We start from the raw sequence: 24295 nt of genomic DNA, 5'->3' as shown, positions 1-24295 counted from the left end.
GTACTCTTTTATGTGTCTTTCCAAATGACCTTAAGTGCTGAGAAGGGGTCTAATAATATTTCTGTGTATTACACACCACATAGTGTCTTACACAACAGAAAGTATTCAAGCCTTAACTGAATATTGACACAAAAGCTTGTTCTCTTTATCAGAAATGATTTCTCATCTATCTTCTCAGCCAAAATGTAATTTTAAAAAAATGAAATCTTATGATTTGTACTTCTAACCAAGATGGAGTAGTAGGAACAACCTCCCCTCCTGCCTCACCTGAAACAACTTTAAAAAAAAGACAAAATACATGAAGCAATGGTTTTCAAACACAGGACATAAGGCAGTTCAAGACAGTAACCCCTGAGAGAGAAAGAATTGATGAGAGCCCTACAAGTGCCCTGGCTTACACACTAGAGGAGTTTCTGGGCTGCAGTGCAGGGAGAGGGAGCCCTGGTAGAACTCAGAAATCTCTGCGAATTGAGGAAGTGTAGCTCAGAACTAGGTAGGCCAAGGCAGCTAGAGTAAAAAGTCTAGAGTACCATACAGAAGAGAGCTGCAAAGAAAAAGAGTTATAGAGATCTGAACAAGGTTCCTCTTGAGTTTTCAGCTAAGTATTGATCCACATATGCACAAAGCAAACTACCAGAGGCTGGCAAAAGAGACAGTGGAAACAATCTCCAGGACTCACACAGGGCAGTTCCCACAAGTCAGAGTATTAAAATATAGTTCACTATGTAGGGTAGTCAGAAGAGTACAGACTCAGTAGTTGGGAAAAACTAGGCCTAGGTTAAAGGCTACTGGGGTTCTGTGTAAAAAACACTTGAAAGAAAAAAAAAGAAGTCTCAAAGGGCTCAAACAGCTTTTAAGTAACTAAATTTTGTCCCCAAGGAAACTCAAGGATATTAACCAAAAAACAAATACATAGCACTGAAAAGGTAAAATTTCCAAGGACTGGCATCCAAACAAAAATTACTAGGCATACAAAGAAGCAGTAAAATAAAACATATAATGGGGAAGAAAGAAACCCAACAATCAACATAAACAAACCAGAAAGGACACAGATGATAGAACAGGCAGTAACACTAAAACAGTTATTATAACTACATTTCGTCTGTAAAAGTTAGAATAACTGCCAAGATAAAAAATAAGTGAACTTGAAAACAGCAATAAAAACTATCCAAAATAAAACATAGAGGAAAGAAAAGAATTTAAAACATCAGTAAGCTGTGGGACAACTTCAAGTGAATCCCCAAAGAAGAACAGGGATAGAATAAATATTTAAAGAAATAATGGATAAAAAAATTCCCAAATTTGATAGAAACTCTGAACACAAATTCAAGAGACTCAATAAATCTCAAACACAAGAGTCATGAAGAAAACTATACCAAGATACATCATTATCAAGATGTGTAAAACCAGGGGTGCTTGAGTGGCTCTGCAGGTTAAAGTCTGCCTTCAGCTCAGGTCAAGATCTCAGGGTCTTGGGATCAAGCCCTGCGTAGGGCTCCCTGCTCAGCAGGGAGGCTGCTTCTCTTTCCCCTCTTTGCCCCTCTCTGCCACTCCTGCTCTTGCTCTCAAATAAATAAAATCTTAAAGAAAAAAAAAAAAGATGTGTAAAACCGATGATAAAAAAAAATCTTAATAGTAGCCAGAGAGAAAAAGTTACATTATGTAAAGATAAGAATGACAGATTTTTGTCAGAAATTATCTAAGTTGGAAGACAGTAAAGCAAAACCTTTAAAACACTAAAAACAAAAAACCCTGTCAATCTTGAATTCCACACCAAGCAAAAAAACATCTTTCAAAAATGAAGATGAAATAAAGACTTTTTCAGACATATATAAAAGAATTCATCACCATCAGAAATGCAACACAAAAATGTTTTTTAGTTAAGGTCTATCCTGATGGGTCTTTATCCTGTAGACCCACATTCTGGGAAATGATTCATGGAGTAAATATGTGGTTTGCTTTAAGCATATAACTATTTTGTTAGATCTGTAGGAAAGAACTACTTGACAGAGATACTATACAAGATCTAATATTCGTTTTTTTTAATCTTAGGAATTGGTCTATCCCAAAGATTTGTACTATTGTTCTAGGGTGTGAAATAGTTTAGGAGTGAATACAATTGGAACTGACTCATATATACAAGGTGTCTGAAATTAACAACCAGGCAGATCCAGCTACTCTGACCCTAAAAGTGGCCCTAAAATAAACTGCTTGATGAAACTGGGTCCCAAAGATTACAGGTTGGAGATTTTTGAAGTATGTCATCAGTATGTCCATATTCAAGTAGAAATCAAAGAAGCCCAACTAAAAGAACTGTGGACAAATGGACATGACAATTTTGAGTTAAACATAAGTTCTTTTTAAAAGGCCTATATTGAAGATTATGACTCAAACTTTGGGGGAACCAAGGTAATAGGCTGTGCTGTGGAAGGAACCACAAAATGTGAAATTCCTTAAATAAAAATTTAATGACTTTAAATAATTCTGCCTAGATTACACATAATAAAAAACTTAAAAAGCTCTTCAAGTAGAAAAAAAAATGACACTATGAAGGGAAGGAAGGGAAAGGAAAGGGAAGTGAAGGAGGCAGGAAAGAAAGGGAGGGGAATAAAAACAGAGGTTAAAGAAGAGAAGAAAAGGAAGGGAAGAGAAGGGATGGAAAAAACGGTCAAATTTTTTCAATTATGGAGATGATAAAAAGCAGAAATAACACTAGTCACCCCCCCCCAACCCAGAAATTACAACGAACAATAAGAATATGTAACAGAAGCAGGAAATGCTTCCCTAAGAAGTGAAATTTCAGCTGAGACCTACAAAAACGATCAAGATACAGGTTTCTGGTACAAAGGTATACTATAAACAAAAAACAAAATGTTCCACTCAAAACCAACTAAAAAATGCTCCATGAAATACTGATTCAGCCAATCAACAAATATCTACTGAGCATATGCCAGGCATTATTCTCAAATTCAGATACAGTGTGAACAAAGTATCACTGAAAACTAACTCAGTGATTACATTTTTATTTTTAAATGAATTGTTGAGCCTGGGAGGTTGGAAAGCAGGGAGAGAAGGAAATTCAGCACCCCCAAAGTAAAAGCTGGTGTACAGAGAAGCCACAAGTTTATATGCCCAAAGGGGAATTTGTCCAAGGTAGAAAAGCTGTTAAAAGACCTTCTCATAAACCAGCACCTTTTAAAAGGGTACATCATAATTGTTAATAACCCCTTAGTAAAGAAGGCACTTGAATGTCATGGTTTTGATGTTAGGCAGAAAGAGGTACAGGAAAGCTCTTCTGAGAATCTATAGCCATAAACCAGCCTGAATTCATAATACCTATGTGGGCCGCAACCTAAGCTAACGTTTTATTTTTAATTGGTCCTGGATTGGTAGTCCCTTAGGCATCAGCAAAAGCAAATGCAAATCAACTACCCTTGGGAAAAATATCCTTCCACCTAGTCTTCAACAAATTCCCACAGAGTTCTAAGAAACATAAAATGGTAATTTAACACACACACGGAAACAAGGTACCATAAGGGACAATCAGCAGAAACAAAACACATGAGAATGATTTGTAGCAACTTCCAATTGTTTGATTTATCACACATTAAACATAAGAATGTATAAAATAATTAAAGAAATAGAAGAGGATATGATGGAATACAGATCTAAAGAAAGAAATAAATAATGTTAATATGTGAATAATAACGGGTAAATATGTAGGTAAAGAAGATAACAGACACCAAGATTAACAAATATGATCTAATGAAGAGAAATACAGCCAATACACCCGCCAATTGGTCAATATGCATTCTGTTCAAGCTAGTAAACAAGCGGTGTCCTACTAATCATATTCTCTAGCTACAGTGGAATTATATGAGAAATCAGCAACAGAAAGATAACTAGAAAAATCTCAAAGGTTTGAAAAATTATAAACACTTAGGATTAAAGAACATCACAATAAACCCTAGGAAGTAAAATAAAGACTGATGAACAAATATAAAATGATGAATATGAAACAAAAAATAAAATGAAAATAACTAAAGCTAAAAATTCCTAGTAAAACTGACAAATCTCTAGCAAGACTGACAAATAAGGAGAAAAGGGACACAGACAGCAACCTTAAAAACAAAAAGAGTGCTACAGAGGAAAAAAATATTTCTTTATCCTGATAAAGTATATGTATAAAAAAGATACTGCATCAAATATCATATTTACTGGTGACAACTTAAAGCTTTTAGGACAAGTAACAAAGATTTCTACTATTAACACTTCTATTCGACAATGTATGAGAAGTATTAGTGAGTTCAGAAAAGAAATTCAAGTTGTAAAAATTATAAAGGAAGTATCAAAACTGTAATTTCCAGATGTTTATTTATATGAAAACCCCCAAAGAACTTACAGATAAATTATAAGATTTTAAAAATTTAGCAACATTGATACAATAATCAATTTAAAAAGTTGCCTGTATGTCAATATAACAGTAATACCTATAAAATATAATTTTTAAAATACCATTTACCAAAAAAACAATAAAACTGTATGCATAAATCTGGGTCTATTATTAAAAATATAACAAAACTTTACTGAGAGAAAATACAGAAGACCTGAATATATGAATTCAGGAAAGGAAGACTATCATAAACATATCAATTCTTCCCCCAAATAAAAATGAAGTCAATGAAATTCCACTTATAAACTCAATACTTTTTATATATGTGGTAAATTTGTCATTGAACAAAAGGCCAAGAAAGTCAAGACACTCAGGAAGACTAAGGTAAAAAGAAAGACGGACATGAGGATTTAACAGAAGGGTATAGTAATTAAAATTCAGTAATGGAGCAAGTGTAGGCAAACACATCAAAGTAATAGAGATTTTAAAAACAGACCCATGAATATAAAGTAACGTGATTTATAATAGAGCAGTCCTATTAATTAGTTGAGGAAGGCAGAAAAAATCATTACATGACACTAATATAATCATCTATATGCCGAGGAATGGAAATTGGACTCCTAACACTGTATACAAAAATCAATTTCAGATAGATGAAATTTAAATATGAAAGATAAAATAAAAAATCTTTTCAAAGATATAGAATATTTTCACTTACTTGATTTCAATAGAGAAATGTTTCACACAACCTCCATAAATTCTTTAAAAAATTAAAACTTTGACATCAAATGTCAGATCAATATGAACACTGATGAAGGAACTCAAATTAGTAAAAACACTCCTAAAAATATTCCTGAAAGACCTTTTGTGAATTTAATTTTCCTGAATTTTGAGAGTACGGCTTGGTTCAAAAAACTTTTCTAACTTCATAAAGTTCCTTCTTCTGTTGTTTTCATGTAATGTTTAAAAATACAATGACTTGTTTTCTGAAATTATCTGGCTCTGTTCTCCTCTATCATTTTTATCTGGAAGTTCTCTTTCCTCCAACTCCATTGCCTCTATCCTGCTCAATTGTGATTCCATTCCCAGAAACTTCTCAGCAGGGTTTCTGTAGGCCTGATAGGGAGGACTGGTAGGCCCGTCTTGAGAGTTCATAGAGCAAGGCTGCTCAAGCTACTTTAGGCCACAGGTCCTCTACAAAGATCTAATATAGTGGGCAAAATTTCTCCCAGTTTCAAACTGGATAATCACATTTAATCACTTTCAAATTGGTTGTTCACCACCTTTGAGGTACTTCTATTCTCAGGCCAGACATCCTAATGCTTCTTTCTACTTTCTTACACACTGAAAGTGGTATATGTAGGTTTTTTGGTTAGTTCTCATCTGTTTATATTTGGGGATTCGTGGAGATACCTCATGACCAAGTTTTGTTACAAATGTTTTCATGGGTTGGGTTTTGCTACCTGGTTGTTGTATTTTTATGTGGAAATTCAGAAAGATTTAAAAAACTAAGCTGCCACCACTGATGCAATCATCCCAGAATCTAAGCAGGGCCTAAGAGTACATTTTAAAAAATAACTTTGCTTACGTCTATATTTTTTCTGATTCACAGAAATATCTGCACTAATGTTTTAACTTTGTTTAATGATGAACACATTCGATATTTATGATTGAGGCAAACTACTTAAATGAAAATATTTTTCTGAAAGAGTATTTCACAGTATTTCATGTGTAAAACCTATGGCCTAAATTCCCAAAAGGAGTACCACAGTGAATACAGGAATGCTGCCAGATATTTTAAATCTTGAGGAAACACAGCATTATCTGTCAGATATCATGCTAACTACTACTATAAGTGGCTTAGAACAGACCTTTCAGTTACTTCTTTTGGCCTAGGGGCACTGTGAAAAAGTTAACCAAGACACTAAGCACATCATATACCATGTATCTTGGTGAAACTTGCTTTTTGGAAAAAAATCATCTCATTCGATGATTTCAGAAGATGAGGAAAAGAAGTATCAGAAAATATAATGCAATCAACGAAAGCCTATCCTGTAGTAATGAGCCAACCAATGAGTACCTTGGGAATTCATTTAACTTTATGTTCTTGGTTGGCCAGAGGAAGAAAAAAAGAGGCGCCAAAAATAACAAATAAATGCCAATTTATTAAGAAAATATTGGGCGCCTGGGTGGCTCAGTTGGTTAAGCGACTGCCTTCGGCTCAGGTCATGATCCTGGAGTCCCTGGATCGAGTCCCGCATCGGGCTCCCTGCTCGGCAGGGAGCCTGCTTCTCCCTCTGACCCTCCCCCCTCTCATGTGCTCTCTCTCTCTCTCTCTCTCATTCTCTCTGTCTCAAATAAATAAATAAAATCTTTAAAAAAGAAAAGAAAATATTGAGGTCATGGAGTCAAAAGGACTTCTGTTGTTGATAACGAGATTGTGACATAAGCAGAAGCATCACATTCAAAAGTATAATTGTAAGAGCAACCTCATTGTGTAACTGCAAGTGAACAGTCATCCATTTTGAGTTTTTTCTATCCCCTTGCTTCATCTCTGGCTACAGACAATAGGTTACAGCCATTTGTAGGAGTTTCAAGAGAAGAGAAGAGTAAGCTGTGAGCCAGTTCATTGGTTTCAGACATATTTTTGAACTAATTCCTTCCTCAGCTAACCTCTTCATCTTAACCCAATGCCAAAGAGCAACAATGATGAAAGCCTCCATCTTTCTGCTCTGGGTATCAGATCTACTCTGACAACTCTTGAATTGCTAAGTACCCATTTTTAAAAAATTCTTGTTCATTTTATTAAGTATTCTTTATATTATGTATCTTTAACACCTTTAACCTATTACAGATTCTAAGATGCTTTGATGTTGGTGCTGTTTTCAGTCATACCAGAAGGTAACCATTCATTAATGGTTATAAGCTATTATATTACAACTATGACTCTAAGCTACCATGGTGTAAGATGTATCCGGACAGCAGAAAGACATAAATTTTCAATAAATTGTAACTTAGAATTAAAAAAACTGGCATTTCATTCCTTATTTACATTACATTTTTACTGCAGTACAAAAGATAAAAATGTAATTTGTATATAGTACTGTATAACTGTCTTGCAAACCGAATGGAAACACATCTACTGATGCATTTGTATGTGTTAAGATAATTAGGCAACTTGTTTTTTAAATGCTTTATATTATGCAAAAATACTTGGGTGAATAGTCAGATAGGTATTGAGTTTTTTAGCAATATCTGGGAAATCGTTCTGGGTGGGCTGGAAATTCATTGTTTTTTTTTTCCTATATGAAATAACGAAATATACAGTACCACTTTCCCCAAAATCACCACACAACACATAAAGGAAAGATGCACCTCTATATACTGAAACACACACATATAACAAAACTATAAAAATAAAAAGAATGAAACACAAAATTCAAGCTAGTGATTACTTCTGGGAAGGAGGCAGAGGAAGAATGATGGCACATGGAAACTTCCCCATTAAGTACAATATGCAAGCTGCAGAAAAATGCATATTTGTTAAAAACAAAGACAACAAATTACATTTGCACCTATATAGTCACTTAAAAAGATCTGAAAAGATACACTAAACAGTTACAGTAAACTTTCACATTCTATTTTATATTTCGGTTATTCTTCAAAGCTTTTGCAATGCGCCTCTATAACTTCTGTGATTTAAAAAATTAATAAAAAGGAAATAAAGTATTTAATGGCAGGCGGAAGGAGGAGGAAATGGCAATACAATCACTGCCATAGTAATGTGACATGTTATATTCCACAAAGTTAATGCAGCATTTTAGACTGTGAGGTATTTCTTCAGGAACATATGGACTGGGATGCATTAGATCCACATAGGTAACACTGAACCAACATGACATGATCAATGACCTCATATTATAAAAAGTTCCATTTGGAATAACATCTAAAAATCTTGGAAGTATCAGTAGTATGTTACCCAGCACAGACTACACTTCTTCCTTTCACTAATTTCCTTATTTTAATTTTATTGAAACAACATGCATTAAACACCTATTATACACCCAAAATCATGGTAGGTATTGGCAGTACTAAAATAAAAAAGACATGGCTCCAGTTTTCAAGAAGCTTATAACCTACAGTAACACTGCAATGACAGAAAGTTCTACATCTGCATTGTCTGATATGGTAGCCATTAACAGCAGGCAGCTGTTAGGCATGTGAAATATGGCTAATGCAACTGAGAAACTAAGTTTTTAAATTTTAAGTTAAATGAATTTAAATTTAAATAGCCACTATGGCTAGTGCATACAGTATTAGACAGCACAGGTCTACAGAAAGACAAGGACAAATAAACAGGTAACTACAATGTATTATAATCAGCACTAAACTAGAAGTAGTACAAAGGCGATGAGAGCAAGGAAAAGGAGCACTGAACTCATCAGAAAAGGATTTCTGGGAGTACTGATACCTAATTCTTGAATCATGTAAACAAAGTTGAGGCATTACATGAAGAGGAACTAAAACAAAGGCTTAAAAGTGTAAAAGTGTATGGGAGGGGGATTAAAATCAGCTTTATATTCCTAATTGAAAAAAATTCATACTAGGGAGTCAGAGGAGAAACACTGGAACTTGTGGAAATACTGTATAGGTTTAGGAGCTTGATTTTATTATATAAAAGAGGGAAAGCCACTGATGAGTTAAATTAGTAATTAACGTAATTAACATGGTTAGATCTGTACATACTTATAGCTGAAGTAAATTAGTGTAAATTAAAGGAAGATAAAAAAATACTAGCAAAAAACATTCCCTGGAAAAAGCTTGACAATCCTTCCAAAAAAAGAATGAGCTATGAATCACTTAAATAATTAAATTCTCAGCTGACCTAATATAGCAGTCTAAGCAAATAAAACTCAACTACTCTATTCAAACTCCAAAAACTTAACTGGGCCTAAATTTATAGAAAGAAATGAAACAAAGTAAATACCAGTATAAAAATCAATACTTCAACCAACACCCATTTGGAAAGTCAGAAGTTTTTAGCACAAAGGTGAGGGAATGCATATTCTTAAACTAAGTTCCTAAGGCTTCAATCAGGTCTATAAGGAAATGAAAATTAGAGAAATATTATCCTTCTTGTTAAACTCTGGAATATTAGCCTATTATTAGGATGTCTAAATATCACTGTAAGACATCAAGTACCCTTCAAAAACATAAGCCCTCAAAGCTAAATTGAGTGCAAACATCGGTACAAAGAAATCCTACTTTACCCATGAAAAACAACAAAATTCCTCAAAATGGAATTTTTAAAAATCTAAACCCTTTCATCTCAGCATATACAAACTTTTAGTGCTACCCATGAAAATACAAGTGATTTATTTAATATTCCTTTGAATTTCCCATATGCTTTTAATATATGCATCAACATCAGATGGGAAATTATATTTCTATACATGTACTTTTCAGGAGATGTTTCAAAAATAAAATAATTTTACAATGGAAATTTAAACAGTTGTTTCCAAGGATATTTCAACATGCATTAAGTATCACTAAGTAACAACAAAAGAAAAAGGGGAAAATATTTTCAGCCAGAAAAACACTAACCAAGAATTTTTTCAGGTAAGTTAAAGAACCTGGATTAGTTATAAATAATATAACTGGAACAACAGAGTATTTTTAGAGTAGAATGAGCAGGAATTAGGAAATCTCTTCATGTGTAAAATATAATTTCATTTTATTATTTTCTTAAATATAAATTTTGGAATTCTGTATTAAGATGATTCCATGAAGTAAATTAACCATACTGTGTAATCATACAAAAAGTTCTATACTTACACTTTACAAACTTGATTATGAGTACTGAAAAGCCACATAGCCTAGAATCACAATATTCTTAAAATAAATATTATTTAATTAAATAAATAATTTTTAAAACCTATCAAAAGATGCAACAGCCCAAGCAGTGTGACCAATTAAAATCTTATGAGTCAAGGTAGTTGGAAGTGGTTGTGAGGAAGGAAGAGCTATAGCAAGTATGAAAATTAGCAAACGCCATGTTGGTCAAGTCTATGAGAACTCTGAATAGAAAGATTACAGGGAGAACTGATTCTGCATAGCCACAGCTGTGGCTTATTAAAATCATAACACTGGCAAGAAACTTCAGACATGAAGTTAAGTGAAAGGAAGGATAATTTGACACTATTTTTATTAGGCACAGTGCCCAAACCAGAACCTAAATCTCATAATCAAAGGCTCTTTGCTATTAACACCATGAAAACCCATTCACAACTTTTTCCACTATTTACCTTTACAATTTGAGGGAAGAAAAGATTAACCAGGCTAAAATAAGTAATTAGCAGATAAATGGTTAGGAATCTGTTATTCCTAGCTGTTATCACACTAGTTGCCTTCAATAGTCTAGAGGGAATGAAACTAGTAGGTGACAGGGTCTGAGGGAAGTTGAGTATGTATCCGTGCAGAAAGCCTAAAGCTTATTCCTACTTGAGCTTTGAACTATTCTGTATTCTGAATCGCTGTGTAATTTGGTGATAAGTTATTATCAAATAAAGGAGATTCTCTTTGAAAAAATTAAATTTAAAAAATGTTTTTTAAATCACTGCTTCATACCACTATCTTTCACCTTCTTTTAAAACCTAAGAAAGAAAGAGTGTTACACTTCAACCATCCTTTCAGCATCCTTACATGCTACATAGGGAATGGATATTATTAACCAACTTAATAAATGACAAAACAAGAATCTAGCATTATAAGGCTAGCAAGCTAATGAGAAATTCAATAGAATTTGGGTCTCTCAGCGCCCTGGGATTTGCACTTCTATTTCTTTTATATTCTAACCAATTGTATCTACATTTCTGTGATGCCCTATTACCCTGAATATAGCCTAAGAGTTCAGGTTTAGTCTTCCAGATAATTCATATAAAAGTAATCAGCACTTTGTTTTACCGTATACTAGCTTGGAACCCAGCATGGAGTCATAAATTGTGTATCAGATAATCTAAGTTTTGACATATACATGAAGCACCAGAAAAATGTTTTGACATTAAAAGAATATACATTTATCGTAGCATGATTTATTTTGAAAAATGTTCCCAACTATTTCAACTGTCAAAGCCAACACATGTATTTTAAATTATAAGCCAAATTTTTCAAATTGAAGTGTATCTAATCTGCTGGTGTCTGTTAAATAGAACACATTAAACAGTTCAATGCAGCTATATGAACAACAGAGAAAAAGGAAAAAAAAAAACTGATCTTACCTGGTAGTTTCTTTTCTCAGATAATGTATGTCCATCAGTCCTCACCATAGAGTCGTGTCCTTTCCTCACAGTACTGGAGGCAATCAAATACAACTGTCACTCAAGGGTCGTGTCACAGGAAGGACCGCCCACCAGTTCTCCCTCTAGAGTGGAATTATCCAAAAGCCGTCAAAATTACTAACATGTAAATATATGAACAGTAGCAAAAATATCCAATATGATACATAGAAAACAAAAACAAAAAGTAATTTTTATATATCATAACTGATCTTCCTCTTAACCATCTAAGGAGGGCTACAGTGGCAGATACTTTGAGAAATTATTAAATATAAAAAACTCTTCCCTCCTACTTCTACTCTCCCCCATTAAAACTGTCCACCAGACCTCACACACTAGGAAGACACTTCACGGTGAATAAAAAAATGGACAGAAAAATTCAGCCCTCAACGGACGTATTTTTTGTTTTAAATATTCTCCTCTTAGTCTCAGAAATATCCAATTAATTTAGATTCAGTCATGTAATTTCAAATCATTCTCCTCCAAGTGCTTGTTTATACAGCTGTTATTCATTCAGTTTATGAGGTTTATTCCTATGCCATAAGACTGGAATACATCATATATTCTCAGGATGGTAAGTAGATGTGAACTTAATTCAATTTTCTATTAAAATTTACTCCAAGGAAGAGGAGCAACACATGCCTTCTGGATGCCTTTGTCCTTCAATCTGCCAATTTTGTACATGCTCTAATAGAATTTATTTTTTCACATTAAAGCAGAAAAATAATGGAGCTCATTTCTTAACCTGGACAGATAAATAAATCCAAAATGATGAGGCACTGTGCACTTCAGGTACAAAAAAAAAAAAATCACTGAAGCAGAGGTGATAGTCCCTAGAGATGCTAATTCATAAATATAAACTGAAAACAAAAGACCAAAAATGGTATCTACAAGGAATTTGTAAACACTCTTTTCAAGACCAATGTCCCTCATCTAAGTTTTAGTAGAATGTTTACCCTAGTGAAGTAGTAAGTATACCTATTCAACTAATAATAGTTGCTAATCACTAGAAATTATATTCAAATTTACAGCAATTATTTAACATCATGCGAAATTTACTCTGGGAGAGGATAATAAAAACCTCTAATTTAAATTCATAATAAGTATGTATCTATTTTATTAAAACCAACCAACACACACACACATACACATGGACTACCTCTAAATGTTTTCAAGGAAAATAAATCATTGAAAATTAATATTATTACATTTAAATTTTAAAAAGAATCCACATAATGAAAACCTGTACTGAAAACCTATATTCCATCTCTGGTTTTATATTTGATCACAAACACAAATTTAGTGTGTGCTATATTTTTACTTAATTTTGACCATCTTACAGTGTATGTTTGGCTGAAATACTTTAAGATGCCTGGCTCTAAGCCAAAAATGTTAATTATTCATTACCAATTTATATGTACCACTGATATTAAGTATGTCTCTCTTAAAAATAACAGAGAAAGACTTTTTAAATCATAAGTATACTTAGTGCCATAAATGTAAGCTTTATCATCTCTCAAGGAATTAGGTTATTCATAAAATAAAATTATCAAGTGAACTGATGTCCAAGAATAGTTAAGTGACACACATTCAGCTCCAACTTAAATTTTAATGACTGTTACAAAATGAGAGCAAAACTATTTTATTATGCATCCCATAAAAAACATTAGCCCCATTTTAATGTTAATGTTTTATAAAATTAATAATTTAAAACACCACTTGCCTTAACTATTAATCTACTCATGGAAACTCTGAATTCAGTGGATAATAATGTAGAGTTTCAGTTTTTTCTTACAGAGTAAAAATGTTTCCCTTATTAAATTAGTTATGTTTAAATTAAAATGCATGCTTTACCTTCACATTATGCTAGTTTCATCAAAAGATGTTAGGAATCTAAAATCAGGCAAGGTAATTTTCAATGTAATTTAATGTATGTTAGCATAAACTATATAGGTTATAAAAAGACAATTAGGACTTTATATGCTAAATAATACCTTAATTAAAAGTAAAAGTTATTATTTAATCTGTAAGCTTACCAGCTAAAAGAAAAGTATTAACTTTGGAACACTATGAATTTTAGTACAAAGGAAAAACTTGTTTTTGTTCATTTGTTTCTCCCTCTTGGGATAACTTCAAGTATTTCATGGCTTAGGGTTTCAGTCGGCAGCCACTATATGCTCTAAGGATTAGATGAATCAATATTCTATATTGATCAATAACTAAGACTCATCATCTCCTTTTGATAAACAAAGGGAAAAATGAATGAAGGTACTTTGTTTTCTTCTAGGTAACATAAACAGCTAACATTTGTCACCATTATCTTGTATTAAATAAAAATGTTCAGTAATAGATGGCGTTGATACTCACTAGGAATAAAAGGATGCACAATAGATGAAAGAGAATGTAAGTATATATGTAAGAGTATGTGAAAAGGAACAAGTATGAGAAAACATGCCCTCTAGCTGCCTACATTCACTGAACTTTATACATTGGTTTTCCTACAAAGTCCTAAATATTCAAAAGTCAGAAAAGACAAGTATTTATAAAACTACAGTGAAATTTTCTATAAAGCAGACACCTTCCAAGATGGAAAAACAGAGACTATATTTATCCTCCTGTGTTAAGTAACTAGAAAATTAAATAAAATATATAAAACAGTGATTTTCAGACAACGGACATCATCTCAGGATCTGTGTCCTGAGACAGAACAGAAAAAAGAACAAATGAAGTAATAAGCCCTACTGCTTGTGGAAGTATGAGGCTAAAACACAGGAGGGAGAAGGCAGAACCCAATCAAAGCCTAATGGTTTCAATGAGTTAAAGGAAAAGAATCCAGAGCTAGGGGAGACACCAAGACAGCTAGAATTTGCAGAGCAAATGAAGAGAAGGAAGCTGCAGAGAAAGAGCTTTAAAGATCTGAAGACAACCAGATTGCCCTCAAGGTTTTAGCTGAGTAATTACCTGCGTACACATGTGAAAAAACTATTGAGTCTGGAGAAAAAGCCTCTGAAAAGTAGTCAGACCAACCCTCAGAATTCATGTTCCCATCAACTGGAGTAGGACAGTTTTAAGACATGAAGTACTGAATAGAGTTCAGAAGCTAATAAATGCATGAACAATGAAACCAAATAAGCTTTAGACTAAGGATGCTCTGGACCAGCACTAACAAAGTTAAAACAAGCCTCAAGAGGATGAAGCTACTTCTCTCTTTTTTTTTTTTTTAAGATTTATTTATCTGAGATAGAGTGAGAGAGTGAGCACAAGCGGGGGGAGGGGGGGGCAGAAGAAGAGGGAGAAACAGACTCCCCGCTGAGCAGAGAACCTGATGCAGGACTCGATCCCAGGACCCTGGGATCATGACCTGAGCTGAAGGCAGACGCTTAACTGAGCCACCCAGGTGCCCCGGATGAAGCAACTTCTAAGTGCCATAACTGTAACCCAAAACAAAAGCCAACAATACTTAAAATAATACAACACCCTCCCAGCATTAAATAATATAAAATTAAATGTCTGGCATCCAATCAAAAATTACTAGTCATGATAGAAGCAGGAAATACACCCCCAAACAAGGTGAATTATAATAAGCGGAAAGACCAGCAATGATACAGGCGATAGAATTAGTAGACAAAGAGATTAAAACAGATACTGTAAATATATCCCATATATTCAAGAAGATAAAGAAAACTATGAATATGGTAACAGAAATGCAAGGGCATGGAAAAGACCTAAGTTAGCAACACAGAGGAATTTATGGTGACCGAAAGTTCTGTATCTTGCTTGTGGTGGTGGTTATAGGACTCTACATGTTTGCTAAAATACCACCAGAATGATAAAGACATACCAAAAAAAGTAAGAGCTTGCAAAAACTGGTGAAATCTAAGTTTGACTTGTAATCTAGTTATACTGTGTCAATTTCTGGTTTCGATAATGCACTACATAGTTATGTAAGATGACATCATTGGAGGAAGATAGGTGATGGGCATATGGAACTTCTCTGTGCTATTTTTGCATCTTCTTATGAGTTTATAATTACTTGAAAGTTAAAAAGATTTTTTTAAAAGGCTCAAACTGATCTTCTAGAAATAAAAATTCAATATCTGTAATTAAACATGCACTGGATAAGATTAACAGCAGTCTTTTCTAAACTTTAAAGAAAAGTTTAATGAACTGAAAACACAGCTAGCAATAAAAAAAAAAAATCCAAAATTAAACACAGTGAGAATAAAAGGAACTGTGGGACAATGAAAGGAGGGACAATAGCAAGTGAGACAGTGAACTACTGGGCAATATTAAGTAGCCTAATATTAACGTAACTAGTGCCCCAGAAAGAAAGAGCAGGAAGGATAGAAAACAATGGCCATATTTTTCCTAAATCTGATGAAAACTATGCTCATAAAGAACTTCAACAACCTCCAGAGAGAACACCACCACCAAAACCCTCATAATTTTAAAGTCAAGTTGCTGAAAAACAGTTAAAGAGAAGTCTTAAAGCAGACAGAAGAGAGAAAGAAAGTATATACACAGAGAAAAACAACACAGAAATGACAGCAGACTTTTCATCAGAAACAACGCAAAGCAGGGGAGAGTGGATCAACATTTTTAAACTACAGAAAGAAAAATATCTATCAACTAAGAATTCTAAATCCAGGGGTGTCTAGGTGGCTCAGTAGGTTAAGCATCTACCTTCAGCCTTCATCTGCCTTAACTATCCTGGGATCCCAGGGTCCTGGGATCGAGCCGCGTGTCGGGATCCCTGCTCAGCAGGGAATCTGCTTCTCCCCCTGGCTTGTGCTCTCTCTCAAATAAACAGACTCTTTAAAAAAAAAAAAAAAAAGAATTCTAAATCCAGCTAAAATACTTTAAAAAATGAAGACAAATACAGCCACTTTGGAAGGGTTTGGCAGTTTCTTATAAAGTTAAACATAAGACTTACCACACAACCCAGCAACTGTGCCCCTGGATATTTACCAAACTGAACTAAAAACTTAACGTTCATATGAAAACCTGTTCATGAATGTTTGTACCAATGGAGATGTCCTTTCAACAGATGAACAAAATGGTATATCTATACAATAAAATTCCACTCAACAATAAAAAAGAACAAGCTATTAATTCATGCAACACAAATTTTAAATGTATTTTGCTAAAAAAAAGGCTGTATATTACTTTTTCAATTCATATGACATTCTGGAAAGGCAAAACTACAGGGACAGAAAATGTATCAGTGGTTGGCAGCAGATTGGAAAGGGGTGGGAGAAGCGACTGACTACAAAGGCAGACACACAGGGAAACTTCTAAATAGAAGGAACTATTCCATATAGTACTGACGTGGTAGATAGTTAACGCTATCCAAGTGTTAAAATCCACAGAACTTCACAACATAAAGAATGAACTTGAATGTGTGCAAATTTTAAAAATCAACCAGGAGGTTAGAAATGCAGACCTCAAAAAAGATTAATGGTATCATAAATATATGATACAGCCACACTGAAGGGTACGGTATGGGAAATGTGTTAACCTAAGTAACTTTAGAGAATGATGTTTTGACCACTAACTGTAAGAGGGAAAAAGAAAACTCTACATAGTGTATTCTAGTTGGTAAAGTGATTCATCATACAGTTAATAATTTTGAAACTGCTATGCATGTACACTGGAGATAAACAGGAAGTAAAATAGTGGTTGGTGGGAACCAGATTTCTCACTATCAGAATAAACTATGCAGCACTGGATTAGAGTCAGAAACATCTCTATTGGTATCAGTCTGTTCTCAATTATAAAACACTTTAAATAAAGTAATTGTTCCGAACATTACAGAATAGATCATCTCGCTGGTATATGTCACTTGAAAATAGATTAAAAACTGATAAAATGCTAGGTGATTAACAAGTATGTCAAAATTATATTTTAAAAGATAAGCTTGATAAAAGGGTTTTTAAAAGATTTTTTAACAATGTAAACAAAACTTATTTTTTTAAAAGGCTCCAAATTTTATTGAATATTTGCAACTAAGTTATTTATGTCTAATCTTTTTAACAGACTGGTCATAGAATTAAATGTCAGGAATGCACAATACTCTGTGTAACACATGTATCACTAATGTCTACTCATGTGCAAAAATTTCTCTCAAACTCAAGATACTTTTAGAATAAATTATTGAATACACCAGTATAAATGGAAAAGGATAAACATTTTACACCTCCCTTCTCTGTGCTCTAAACCCTTAAAATAGATTTAGTCATGCTATCAGCTTAAAATCTGACAAGAAAATATAAATCAAATCTTAATATGAGAAAAAAAACAAACAAGTAGGCTATTCATTCTAAGGTGTTTCCCTAAATCAGAGCCCAATAAAAATAAAGCATGTAATATCTAGAATAAATGATAACTGAACCCCAATTTTTCTTTCTGAAAAAAATTTCTCAAAACAAGAAATCAGTGATCATGAGTAAAATCCCTAGAATATACTTGATTGAAGACTGAAAATAGTTATTAGCTTTATTCTCTGTGTTCCATTAAATTTTAGATGTGACATCATCACATAAAAATGTATACCTTGAATGGAGCAAGAAACAGAAAATCTGAATTCTAGGATTAGCTTATCAATTTCTCCTCTCTGGCTGCAGTTTCCTAAGGAGTTCGGGAACTGTATCTAAAACATCTGTAACTTGGCAGTCTTAACCAACTCAACTTTTAAACTACAATGTGAATTTGGTCAGGTTAAGACGGTTGAACCAGTTGGACAGGCTTTATTATTTTTTTTTAAAGGGGACACTATATTCCAAGTTGACAATTAAAACAGACTACCAGATGGGACCAATTTCACTGGAGTTCAATAAAAGCTGAAGTAAGCGCACTTAGCCATTATCTTGAAAATATTAGGGTTTCTCAAATTCCAGAATTACGTAAAGAAACTTCTTGTAAATAGGAAGACTGTAGTTATGTTATGAATTTATTTTCTGAACTAATTTTTGGTTCACTCACATGGATAAATGTTTTTAATATTCTGAGTTGATGATTTGTGGTACATACAAGAAACGTGGACAGATGAAACAGAAATAAGTAAAACTCAAGAATTGCAGTTTCATACCAAACTAAGTCTGGGAAAATTGCCACATTAAAAATAGTTTATCTGAATGTTTTAATAATACAGGTTTCATGGGTTTATAATTATCACGTAAAATGAAAAGTTGCCTATATTTACAAAGAAAAATAAAAGTAAACTGACAGTATTCTCTTGAAATCAATTTACTCTCTGGTTGTCATAATTTCATATTTTGTAACTTAATTTGGTGTGTCTTCTATTTTCTGTAGTGGTAGCCTTCCTGATGCACTACTTCTAAAATTCTGTGTAGGAGGACACCTGGGTGGCTCAGATGGTTAAGCGTCTGCCTTCGGCTCAGGTCACGATCCCAGCGTCCTGGGATCGAGTCCCGCATCGGGCTCCCTGCTAGGCGGGGAGCCTGCTTCTCCCTCTGCCGCTGCCTCTCTCTATCTCTCTCTCTGACTCTCATGAATAAAAAAAATAAATAAATAAAATAAAATAAAATAAAATTCTGTGTAGGTCTCTTACATATATGCCAAGGAAGATTCTGGCCACCAGATACATAGAATTTACTATGAGTAGAAAAATCAGTAAATCATCTAAAACATCCAGCATCTCAAAACAGAAATTTTCTACTACCAAGTCTTAAAAGTCCCAAATAAAATGAAATACAATAAAGACAGTCCCATTGAATTTAAATGACAAAAGTTCTTAATTTTTGAACCACAAACTTGGGAATCAAAAGCTCCCAATTTATTTTAGGCTTAAATGAAATTAAAGTTCAAACTTAAGACAATCAAGGGCCTTCTAATCTTCCTGCTACCTGAAAACTTACATATGTTTACACAAGTTGTTTAACCTCTGAGTGATTTCATTTCTTCACAGGAAGATAAGATCTACACAATCTAGCTCATGACTATGATCAAATTTGTAAACCAGATTTATGATACATAAAACTTCATTTAAGTAACTGCTGTTTGAATTAACTGACCAATCAAATGTGTAAATGGCCAAATTATTAGTACTTACTAATTTTCTGCCAGTTTAGAGCTAAAGAAAGTATTAAAATTAATGAATGTTTTAAATCTTTCATTACAATTAGCTAAAAATCCACAAAGGTTTCCAAGGATTGAAGTAGCTATTGCCAAAGCAGTGCCTCTAAAATAAGACCCAAGTCATATCAGCTTCACAATCTACTGTGTTGAATTAACAGAACTATAGTGGTGTCCATTCCAAAGGAACTTGCTAAAGTTACAATCTATAATTAAAACTCCTTAAAATATATAACAAGTCCCTTGTTACTCTGCCTCGTAGAATGGTTGTAAGGTCATTAAGTATTGTTATTTCATATCAGCAATTAAAAATACCAAATGTGAACTAGAAATCTGAAAACTGCAACTCTACTATATGAAAAATTTGTATAGGTAATAACCTATTTTTTCTCATAATAATTTATACAAGCTGTTGATTCTAGTGATAACATGATTATCAAAACTGACTAGTTCATATCCACTGCTCAGACCTCCCAAACTCATAGTAACTGATTAGGCTTACCAAATTATCTCTGAAAAAAATGATAATGAAGTGATAAAGGAAAACCATGCGGCTTCTTATAAAAAGTAATTAAAAAGTTGCTCTTCAGGGGCACTTGGGTGGTGAAGTCGGTTGAACAGCCAGCTCTTGATTTCAGCTCAGGTCATGATCTCAGCATCCTAGGATACAGCCCCACGTTGGGCTTGTCACTCAGCTCGGAGTTGGCTTGAGATTCTCTCTCCCTCTGCCCTCTGCCCCTCCGCCCCTGAGCATGCACACGTGCAGTCTCTCTAATATTATTTTTTAAAAAGTTGTTCTTGAATAGATCTAACAAATCAATTATATATTTTTAACTCTCAAAACTGTTTTTCCAGTTTTCGTAACAGAGAAGTAAAGCTTAAGTAAAAGAGCAGAAAATAATTGTAACTGCCCATTTACAGAATAGTCGGTGAACACTAACTACATGAACACTTCCCAAACCTCTCAAAGTTTAGTTTTTAAACAAGAGGCAAATTGTACACAGTTTTTTGTTTGACGGGCAAGGGAATGGCCAAGGTACTCTGCAGAGACCTGGTACATGACTATCTAGGGCACTAACAGAGAGGAAGAGAAATGGGCATATTTATAGAGAAAGAAATAGGCTAAAGGATTTATACTGTTTTTTATCACAGGATGCAAATAAAATCACCTAGAGATTTTTTAAAAAAATACTGATGTCTCCCCTTGCCCCTACTTTCATTAATTGGACAAGGATGGAACCTGGTCATTAGGTGCTTTTTGAAGTACTCCAGATGATTCTAATGTACAGCCAGGGTTAAGGCTATTAGGGGTAAGACTGTACAGGAAAGTGAAATTCAAAAGTTTTCATCTCAGTATAAGTACTGACCAAAAACAAACACTATAAATTAAAGGTAGTTTAAGAGCATTGTTCATTTCCTTTGCATGCCAATGTGCCCTTTCCTTGCCTCTTATTCCTACCTCTGAGAAATAATGGTAAGCCTTAAACATTAATTTTTTAAATGTTTTTAAAAGATTTCTTTGGCTGAAATACACTCATTATTAAGTTCAGAAGTGGCTAATACAGGAAAGTATATGCAAACATTACAATAAAACTTGTTAGAAGAAATTTCTAACACAGTATAGGTTTCCCTCCTCACTATCTGAAAGTTTGCATTATGCCACTTCGCTTTTACAAAAGACCTATAGCAGTATCTGCTTTTGCTAACTGAAAGAAATCCAAAGAGGATTTTCATTCCTAGGAAAAGGTAATTGTTTCTTTGCTTTATGTTGTCTCGCTTAGGTAAGGTTTCGTAGGAATGCTCTACTTTCAGATAGCATGGGAAACCGGTACTGAGGCTTTATTTTTATTTGTTTTTTTAGATTTTATCTATTTATTTGAGAGACAGAGAGAGCACAAGTGGGGGGAGGGGCAAAGGAACAAGAGGAACTGCTGAGCAGGAGGCTGGACTCGGAGCTCCATCCCAAGACCCTGAGATCATGACCTGAGCCGAAGTCAGACGCTTAACCAACTGAGTCACCCAGGCACCCCTGTACTTAGGTTTTAAAAATATGTCCACAATCTTAACATTCCTTCCTAGAAATGTAATATTACCTATCACTTGCCAAGTATTAGGCACTGCGCACTAAATACCTTATCTGTGTAATTTCCTTCAATCCTCAGAATAATTCAGTAAGGTAAACATTACCATCCCTTTTGTACAGATGAGAAAACAAACAGAATAAGATCAAGAACTAGTAGTAAGTTGGGCGCCTGGGTGGCTCAGTCGTTAAGCGTCTGCCTTCGGCTCGGGTCACGATCCCAGGGTCCTGGGATCGAGTCCCACATCGGGCTCCCTGCTCGGCGGGAAGCCTGCTTCTCCCTCTCCCACTCCCCCTGCTTGTGTTCCTGCTCTCGCTCTCTCTCTCTCTGTCAAATAAATAAGTAAAATCTTTAAAAAAAAAAAAAAAAAAAAGAACTAGTAGTAAGTTAACTAGAAGTAACAAGGCCAGAATTTGAGTTCATACCCACTTGACTTGAATCCAAGTCTTAACCACTATACTTTACTACTTCTCATATGTATTTTTTCATGGAAAATTATTCTGCATGAAACCATTTCAAGAAATTCTAGCTGTCAAATAATACTTCTCCTCAAAAGTCTCATTCTCCTGCTACAATGAAGAAATTAGCAATGGGGAGGAAAAGTAACAGACATTACTCAGCTGGAAATCCAAAGTTCAGAAAGACCATGATCACGAAGTGCCCATAATACCATTTCAGACACAACTTCAGAAGCTAAGCAGAGAAAAAACAGGCACTAACAGCTAAACTCTTTTGTTTAATTTTAAGGCTGGCAGATTATTCTCGTCAACCGAGGTCTTGCTGTCTGTCTCAGCCATAGAAATGAATAAATTCAACGTATCTTTTATCTTTACACAATTCTTCATGAAGAATTCATAAATTCCTTTAGAAATCCACTTTCTACATCTCTATCACCACCACCATAGTTCAAGCCACAATTATTTCTTGCCTAACTGGTCTCCCTCTATTGTTTCCTCTAAGAACCATCTACCAACCAATATGGTCTAGGTATCAGCACATTTTGCTATCTAGGAGTCAGATGAGACAAAACAAGCAAAGGAAATGGAGGCGCAGCAGTGAGGGAGATGAAAACCAAGGAGGGTATGTAAATATGTTCAAAGTCTACTGGGAAAAGTGGTCCAAGGAAGAGCATAACAAATTGTTTCAAACACTGCTGATTAAATGTGTGTGTGTGTGTGTGTGTATACATATATATATACATATATATATATATATATATATATATATACACATATATATATACATATATAGATGGAAATTAACCTTTGGATTTAACAGCATGAAAGTCAATGGGTAATCCTCACAAGAATAATTTTGTTGGAATGGTGGAAATAAAAGCACTGAATGGATTGGATTCATAAAAGAATAGAAAGAAAAAAAACTGGAAACAAAATCTAGACATCCTTTTCAAGGAATTTTGCCATAAAAGTGAGGAGGAAATGGAAAATAGCTGAAGGAAAATGTGGAGGCGAGAGAATCCTTTTATATGATAGGAAAACTTACAGTATAAAGGACAAAGCTGATGACACAAGATAGAGGGAGTAGTAGAATGAAGAGCAGGTATGGAGGGAATCTGTAAGAGATACTGGCCTTAGGCAAAAGCACATATCATGAGCATCATCAGAGTGAAGATAGTAAATGGGTACAGATTCAGGTATGTGGACAGAGCTTTCACTAAGTACAGCATTTCTCATCTGGTTGCTTCTGTTTTCCATTTCCTTTTTTTTTTTTTTTAAAGATTTTATTTATTTATTTGACAGAGAGAGGCACAGCAAGAGAGGGAACACAAGCAGGGGGAGTGTGAGAGGGAGAAGCAGGCTCCCCGTCGAGCAGGGAGCCCGATGCGGGGCTTGATCCCAGGACCCTGAGATCATGACCTGAGCCGAAGGCAGACGCTTAATGACTGAGCCACCCAGGCGCCCCCCATTTTCTTAATATGAGAAATAAATGAGAAATTAAGTCATCAACTCAGAGTGAGGATATAAAAAGTATTAGATATTTAAGGAGGGAGAAAAAGTGTGAAGAGTTCTAAGTGTTCTAAGAAAGTAGGAGAGTGAAGAGATCAGAGGAAATACTGCCACATAGAACTGCCAAGGAGCCCACTTACAGTTGGTATTCATCATTTTGCTCTTCTCCAGCCACATGCAGCAGGGAGCGCAGAATTGGTAGTTGGCAGAAGTTGACTTAACCAAAGCTAGTGAGTACAATGAAGCATGAGAAAGAAAGGAGATTAAGGGGATAGGGCAAAAGAGTAATCATAATGATCGGTAAGAAAAGAAGTGAGGATATATCTTACCATTTGCCTACATTCTAGCCATACTGGCTTTCTTTGTGACTCTCAAACACACCAATTCAGTTCTCATCTTAGGGCCTTTACTTTTGTTGCTCCTTTT

At 34.3% G+C, this 24295-nt stretch overlaps 1 protein-coding gene and 1 non-coding gene across 10 annotated transcripts in view; one reads left to right on the top strand and one right to left on the bottom strand.

Annotated features, from left to right (window-relative positions):
• The window catches only part of CNOT2 (CCR4-NOT transcription complex subunit 2), a 118679-nt gene that overhangs the window by 60675 nt on the left and 33709 nt on the right, over positions 1-24295 (bottom strand). For 5 of the 9 annotated variants that reach the window (XM_036119299.2, XM_036119304.2, XM_078076280.1 and 2 more), the window contains exon 2: positions 11671-11813. The exons of 1 other annotated variant lie outside the window; for it this stretch is intronic. In XM_036119299.2, coding sequence (XP_035975192.1) covers positions 11671-11718 — 48 coding nt within the window. In that variant the 5' untranslated portion in view covers positions 11719-11813. The remainder of the gene's footprint in view (positions 1-11670; positions 11814-24295) is intronic. 3 more of the 9 variants (XM_036119297.2, XM_078076282.1, XM_078076284.1) reach the window with 1 other exon arrangement.
• Positions 1880-2012, top strand: LOC118552718 (small nucleolar RNA SNORA18). Its single transcript, XR_004925656.1, has one exon. It is a non-coding gene; the product is annotated as a small nucleolar RNA SNORA18 (small nucleolar RNA).

This window comes from Halichoerus grypus, chromosome 6 (assembly GCF_964656455.1).
Source record: "Halichoerus grypus chromosome 6, mHalGry1.hap1.1, whole genome shotgun sequence".
Classification (NCBI taxonomy): domain Eukaryota; kingdom Metazoa; phylum Chordata; class Mammalia; order Carnivora; family Phocidae; genus Halichoerus; species Halichoerus grypus.
This window is presented reverse-complemented; position numbering and strand designations above follow the sequence as displayed.